This window comes from Apium graveolens, chromosome 1 (genome assembly GCF_009905375.1).
Source record: "Apium graveolens cultivar Ventura chromosome 1, ASM990537v1, whole genome shotgun sequence".
Classification (NCBI taxonomy): domain Eukaryota; kingdom Viridiplantae; phylum Streptophyta; class Magnoliopsida; order Apiales; family Apiaceae; genus Apium; species Apium graveolens.
Window position 1 is genome coordinate 83,082,408 of NC_133647.1, and position 8,125 is coordinate 83,090,532.

General features: G+C 32.4%; 1 protein-coding gene across 1 annotated transcript; it reads left to right on the plus strand.

Moving 5' to 3' along the window:
* Positions 1–600: 600 nt before the first annotated feature.
* On the plus strand, positions 601–7,867 carry LOC141682603 (topless-related protein 2-like). The gene is made up of 16 exons (XM_074487331.1): positions 601–680; positions 1,783–1,962; positions 2,065–2,178; positions 2,357–2,515; positions 2,963–3,134; positions 3,236–3,341; positions 3,611–3,726; positions 3,833–3,974; positions 4,090–4,199; positions 4,511–4,580; positions 4,717–4,796; positions 4,875–4,970; positions 5,071–5,163; positions 5,665–5,792; positions 7,123–7,357; positions 7,473–7,867. The coding sequence occupies exons 1-16, from the start codon at positions 601–603 to the stop codon at positions 7,581–7,583; spliced, it is 1,992 nt and encodes a 663-aa protein (XP_074343432.1). The 3' UTR covers positions 7,584–7,867.
* The last annotated feature ends 258 nt before the right edge of the window (positions 7,868–8,125 follow it).

Here is an 8,125-nt window from a genome sequence, read left to right on the forward strand (position 1 = left end):
AATATAACAAAATAAATGAAAAATATAAATATTAACGGGAACTCGTGCATCCCACGGGATTTAAGTTAATTTCAGTAAATTAGCACAAGCATTAAAAGACCCCGGACAACCTTAACCCAGAAAAAGAAAAAAAAAGTCTCCGGACAAAAAATCTTGGGGCCCATAGATTTAAATGCTATCTACTCCCTCTGTCCCAAAATAAAATTCCTATTTTGACTTTTTGTACTGTTAATGGTAAGCGATTGACTACTAATTTATGTCTAATCTATAATATCAAACTTAGTCATGAATGATTTTGTTGGATTGTATTTATGAGTATTTTAATATAATAAAGTTTTTATATTTAATACTAATACAAAATTAAAGATATTAACAATCAAAAGTGTACATTAGCAAATTGTTCAATACAAATAGGAAACGTTGGAGTAGCTATTACCCGTGCGGGCCCATGGTTAAAAGTGTATAGAAGAAAGCGAGAGCAAGTAGTAGCTCCCATTTCTATTTTTCAACCAAAATGTCACAATAATCTCATTTTGTTTCTCCGTCTACAACTTCACTCTTAGACCTCCCCTGCGATTTGTTCGATTAGTTGGTGGAAGAATGGATTCTCTGACCAAAGATTTGTTAATCATCGTGCTACAGTATCTACGAGAGAAGGGATATAATGAAACTGTTCTTACGTAATCTCTCTCTCTCGCCTCCCCCCTCTCTCTCGCCCCCCCCCCCCTCCTCTCTTTCTCTCTCTCTCCCTCCCTGCCACTCTTATATGTATGCATGGACCGTCTGTGTTTGAGTTGTATAATGCATATGTTGCATGCCAACATTCGTACGTTCGTTTTGTTTTTTTTTCTTTATGTAAGAGTTCGTTTTACCGGCATCACTTTAGTTTGGGGAGCTGGTGAGAACTCCCGGCCATTTAGTACTCCGTCGGTCCTGGTAGGCATGTGAAATAAAGAGTTTTCGGTAACTTATTTTTTAGATTTTCTTTTTTTAAATATAATTTTTATATTTAAACTCCTTTTCAGAAAAAAAAATTAAAAATAAGTTATGAAACTATATTAAATTAGAGTCTTCACGTATCCAACTTTTTATTTCAAATTTTTTATTTCAAATGTTAAGAACTGTGGCACCTTATTTTTAAAACAAAATTATTTTAATTAACAAATATAAACATCCTCATTTTGAAACTTTATTTGAGATTGAAAAATTTTCAGATTTGCAACAAAATTTTGAAACCACACTTTCTATTGTATTCACTGTTTTCTCATAGCTAATTATGTTTTTTTAGATTTATTCCCTTCAAAACGAAAATTAAGATTTGTTATATCTTACCATCGAAATTAAATTGTTGTTGTTCCTGTATATTTACTCTAATTAGTTATTGTATATATACTAAATGTGTTTTCGTTATTATTTATTTATTTTAAGTTTTTAAATGAGGGGTTTAAACTGACAATCATTTATTGTCCTTTCTGATTGAAGGTAATTATAATGTTACAGGAATATATGTTATTGTTATTTCAATGATGGTGATTAGCTTACTAATTTGAATGGGTTCATTATTGCTTTAATTTTGTTACATATATAATGTGCTTATTATTGTTATGGTAACTTGATACGAGTATACATGAAGTGGCTGTAAATATAATCATTGGCTAATTCACAGGAAGTGGCTGTAAATATAATCATTGGCTAATTCTCTTACATGTTTAATTTCCTGTATATTTACTCTAATATTATTGTTTGTTCATTGCTCTTATATATTATAAATTTGGTATGCAGTCTGGAGAAAGAATCGGGCTTTTTCTTTAACCTGGGATACTTGGAGGAGAAAGTTCTGTCAGGTGAATGGGATGAGGTTGAAAAATACCTGTCCCAATTCACCAAAGTGGAGGACAACAGGTACTCCACCAAAATATATTTCGAAATCCGAAAACAGAAGTACCTAGAGGCTTTGGATAGGTGAAATGAAATCTCTCTATCTTACTGTTTTATATACCTTTTCATTTTAGTTTACATCGTTTTGATTTTTGTAATGTTTCGTTCTTCTGCTTTGATTTATAGGAACGAGAAGTCTGAAGCTCTTGACATACTGCTGAGGGATTTGAAAGTATTCTCTAATGAAAGAAGTGATTTATACGGAGAAATGACTGAGCTTCTACCTCTGGATAATTTCAGGTAAAAGATGCTATAGCACTATCTAAATATCGTCTTGATTTCATTGATGTATTTGTATGATATTATTCTAACTACATAATCATATCTTTTAAAGTTTTGTACTCTTGGTGGTTCTTTCTTAATTATTCTAATAATGATGAATGTTATCATTAAAATAATCTGTAATTTGTGCTGCTAGGGATTACGAGCATCTCTCCAGGTATGGTGACATCAAAGAAGCTCGTAATATAATGATGACAGAGGTCAAGAGATTAATCAGAGCAAATCCTCTATTTACTGACAAGCTTGATTTTCCTATGCTATGTCCATCAAGATTGAACACCTTGATCAACCAGAGGTATTGTTGTTTGGATTTATAACATTAATGATCAAATTTAGAGGGATTTAGCTTCCCGTCGTTGAGTTCTCAATGCCATTATTTTTTTTCTGTTCCACTTTTGTCCATCTTTTGATTGTTAATTCATTTCTTAGTTTTCTTTGCAAAATCTTAATTAATTTGTCAAGTAATAGTGGATTTACTTTTACTAAATCCCTGCTATTACCGAATTTTATCACTATGTGCCTATGGCTGCTGATAGCTAATTCATAACCATTGATGAAAATTTATTTTGTAGCAATATGTGCGCGGCTACATATGTTTTATTGTTAGAAGAAGTCATGGAAATAGATTCTGTACAGGTCTTCCTGCTTGTTAATTGGCATAATTGTTGTTAATTGGTAATAGATTGATTGTGTTCCATTTGGATATCTTAAATCTTAATTAAAGTTTTAACGGTGTATACAGTTTAAACTGGCAGCACCAGTGGTGCAAGCCAGTTCCACACATAGAGACGTTGTTCACAGATCGCATATTTATTCGTTGTCCATGCGGATCACCACATGGTGCTTTTGCAACTCCAGCTGTGAATATGCCAGCTACTGGAGGTGCAATGACTTCGGCCTATGGGATTGATGCTGTATGATTCACTATCCTTATATTTTCTGTTTGTAATATCTTTTTCTTTTTCTAGGTAGATGCATACCAACTCCATTTCCTTTTTACATTATTAATCTGCAGCCATTTCCAGTAGCTGCATCAGCTCCAAATCCTAATGCTTTAGCTGGTTGGCTGTCAAATGCTGGCACTTCCTCAGCTGTTCAACCAGCTGCTATCCCAAATCAAGGTCAGAGTTTATACTTTAATATTTTACCAGAACCATTATCATTATGTTGCACATTTTGGACAACATAAGTCTACTTCCATTAAAAAATATCAAGATTTGTTATGTGAATCTTCATATAGACTTTTGGTGAAAGCACATTTTCAGTTTCCTCAATTTCTCTCATATACTTGGAACTGAAGTTTTTTCTGATTAATTCATAAATTTGTCGTGGAATCTAAGTTGATCTTAGTCAATCTTTTGTCAGCTCATCTTTTTTTTTTCTTCTACAGTCTCCGGTATGAAACATCCATTCACACCACCAGTTACCCTGGGCATGTTGGAATTTAATAATGCGGATAATGAACAATTACTGAAGCGTCCGCGGACTGCACAGCCTATTAAGGAGGTAATGGTGTTGAGTAATTCTATATTTAGGATTTGAATTTACCAAAATAGTTAGATAACCCTCTCGCTTCAATGCCGCTAATGGATATTGTTGAACTTCTGTTTAGGTTATAACAAGCCCTGCTGTTCAACAAAAATCGTCCCAATCCCTGGATGTCCTTCCTACCAAAGTAGCTTTGGCCTTGCAACAAGGGTCATCCACTGTTAAAAGCATGGAGTTTCATCCGTTTCTCCACACATTACTTCTTGGTATGTTACTAGGAAATTGTTTTTCCGTCCATTTAGAAAGGTTGAACTATTATAGATATTAGCCACAAATACATAAGTTTTGTGTAATATTTGACTTGTGGATTCTCTTTTACAGTTGGTTGTAGTAACGGTGAAGTCGCACTCTGGGATGTCAAGATGCGGGAGAAGGTGCTTTCAAAGTCATTTGAGATCTGGAATGTGGAAGCTTGTTCAGCACCATTTCAGGTTCTTTTATCACATTGATACACCATTGCTCAGGGTATCCATTTTTAGAGAATGTGAAATTTATGTTGGTATATCTTAGAATTAGTGCCTTGTGTTTGTTTTTATGATATTATTATTCTAAATGACTACAACAGCTCCCTCTCCTACCTTTTAAAGTATGGAAAATATTGTTTAGATCCTGAAAGTAAATGAGTTTAGAACATTCCTAAAGCATTATTATACGTTTCGGCTTATGGGTGCATTTATTAAAACATTAAAGTATGTCAATTAAGTAGTTTATATGTTCCTAAAATATTGTTGCATTTGTTCAGGCTTCTGATGGTGAAGATGCTCCTATATCTGTAACCCGCATTACCTGGAGCTCGGATGGAAATTATCTTGGTATGTAAATTCATGCACTTCCATGGATGTTAAATTGCACCATTAGCTACTCAGAATATTATATAGATGGAAAAAGAGTAAACACTACTTATGTTTGAGGGGTCTTTTACGCATTTCATGTCATTTCATTCTGCAGGAGCTGCATTTGATAAGCATTTAATTCATTTGTATGCATATGCATATGCGGGTGCAAATAATATAAGCCAGCATCTAGAGGTGAGTTGAGATATTTTTTCTTGTAGAAAATACCAGCCTTCATCTGTAGCTTCTGATTTAAGACTTGTATTCTTGCAGATTGATGCACATGTTGGAGGAGTGAATGACTTAGCTTTCACTCCTGCAAACAAAGAGCTGCGTATAGTAACATGTGGGGATGACAAATTAGTAAAGGTGAGAGACGATTCTAAAATGTTTTCAGCTAGTTCAAAATGTATAGCACGACTCATTTTTTTCACTTGTTTGTCATATACTATGCGAACTTACTTATCAGGTGTGGGATATGTCGGGACGAAAGCTCTATAATTTTGAAGGTCATGATGCGCCTGTATACTCTATATGTCCTTATCAGAAAGAGAATATGGAGGTATAAATTCTGGTATCCAAATTCGTATGACTATGCATAAATCAACGTATTGCTCATGATAAACTTTACCCCTAATTAATTATACTGTAATCTATGGAAGATTTTGGTAGTGGCCTGCCAATAACATATATGCATCGTGCTTTGATGATGCACTTTTGAGAATATTCAGGCGATTTTATGATAACCTCGCCCATACCCTAAAACTCCTTTCCGGCGGAGGGATCATGGTACAATTCGAGCTTCTATTACAGAACCGGGGGAACTTTCTTTTAAAGCTGCGCTTAGTCTATTGTCTTGTAGAACTTGCCATGGTTTTATAAACAACTTCGTATATATCTACAAATTCCGGTCCTTATACAGTAATTTTACATGACCGTTGATACTGAATTTCATCGCTTATTGTCTAGTGGTACTTGCAATTTTGTGTGCTACATATGCCAGTGGGCTGAGATTATATATCATGCAGGTACCCTCATCTTGTTTTCTTATGTAAATTTTCAGTTTATATTATCAACGGCCACTAATGGGAAGATTAAGGCTTGGATCTATGACAACATGGTAACAAAAGTTGATACTGTTGCTCCTGGCCGTTGGTGCACAAAAATGCTTTACAGTGCTGATGGAAATAGGTAACTCGAATTTTAAAATTAAATTCCACAGCGGGCTCCTTCCGCTCTCATATCTTTGTTCCTTTCTGATGTATGCATTGCTTTTTTTTGTTATGAATTAGAATGAAATTTCGCGGTTAGTATTAATAACCTTTATTAATAAGCGAAACTCCTTTTTAAGTGGTACATAAATTTTGGTTTCACTAATTTTTGATAGGACCAACTTTTGGTTTCACTTATTCATTCATGTATATCTTATAATTTTATTTTTTATGCCTTTTAACTATACTAAAATTTTTATAACCATCCTTTATTATGTATATCTTATACTTCTACGTGTCTTATCCTATTAAATTTGATTTTATTTTTATTTCATCCTTTTGAATTTAACCTTTGTATTCCTAATTTTCATAAGTATTGCTAATTCAATATATTATACGACTATAATAAAAGTAATTTTATCTTTTTAACTTTTTTGTATCATATACTTTTTTAATATAATTATTAAAATTCTATTGTAATTATACTTTTTGATTTTTAAACAGCACCCATACCATCCTAATTCCATATATAAATATAGATACACTCCTACTTGAAAATGTATTATTTTTAGTTGTTTTGATTTAGTATAATTAGTAGAATTCTGCTTTAATTAGTATAATTATACTTCTTGATTTCTAAGTATCACCTATGTATTCTTCTTTAATTTCTATATGACTTATAATATTATATGTATTATTTTACGCATTTTTTAATTGCAATTCTTATTTTAATTGCAATTCTTATATTGATTTCAACTATATTGTATGATGCCCGAAAAACTAGATGTCCGAAAATATATATTAGCGTGGAATAGCAGTTAAAATACCGACGAACTTATGCGTATTAATATTTTGTTTGAACTATACACATATTTCTTTTGCGTAATCATGTAATTAAAATTTTGAGTTTGCTGAATACGAGTGTTCAACATGCGTATCATATAATAAAAGAAAATTATAAGAACATGCATGCTCGACATGTTTATTCCTATATATATACAAAACATGCATTTTCGTGATATATTATTCACATTCATGTTTAGTGGGTATATTGGGCAATCTTTCCCCACACCGGATAGTTTAGGTTGGGTTTTCAAAATAAAAATTAGAAATTTTGATATAGCACCCATATTCTTATGATTTTTAAAAATTATTTAAATTAATTAACTTGGCCCGTACTTCGCACAAGTTATCAACTAGTATCTTAAATAAATAACAAATGATTCTGACATAATTGGACTGCAATTTTGATTGCTGATTCTATCTATATCAAAATTTTAAACAGTTTTACATGTAATACCTTGTGTCAGGTTGTTCTCTTGTGGAACAAGCAAATATGGATACTCCTATTTGGTTGAATGGAATCCAGAAGAGGGGACAATAATAGGAGTATTTAGTGGTTTAAGTAAAAAATCTGTTGGGGTGGTGCAATTTGACACTACCCAAAACAAATATTTGGCTGCTGGTGAAGATAGCCAAATAAAGTTTTGGGATATGGACAGGAGCATCATTCTCTTAGTTATTGATGCAGATGGCGGACTTTCTGTAAGTATCAAGTTATCTTTTATATCTTATCGGAAACAAAAGCATATATACAATTTCATAAACTGTCAGAGAATAACATAATGAATCAGTTGATTAACTAGTTACTTTTGAACAGAATGTCCCTTGCCTGAAATTCAACAAGGAAGGAAGTCTACTTGCTGTTACGACGGAGAAGAATGAAATCAAGATACTTGCAAGTGAAGCTGGTTTGAGATTGTTAGAGTGAGATCATAAATATCGTAATAATAGTGGGATAATCTCTGATGAATTCCCCTTCTAAACAAATTATTAAAGCTCAATAAATTTGGTTAATTTAAGTTGTGTGCTATGTTGGTGAGTGTGGAGAAAACATTGGTTTTACCAAATGGTATAGTATGCCTGTGGTTGAATATCTGGATGACTGGATGTCCTTTTTGAATCAAGGACCACATATGTATATGTGGTGTCAGTTGAGAACAATTTTTTGTTGCGACATGACCCGGATGATTCGATGAAGGCATTCCAATATTATTATTATTATGACTAGCTTTAAATCTCGATGCACGGATTTCTATTCATATTTAAAAAAATTATTTATCTCGTTATATTTTAATTTTTATAATATTTTTGTAAATATATAATAATTATAAATTTATAATAAAAATAATAGGTTAACTTTAATAAAATAAGTAGACTCTGTTTAATGGTTTAACAATTCAATAATTTAGTGAATATATTATCCTATTTTTTAAAAAAAATAGGATACGTTGTGGTCGTAGTTTAGTAGAA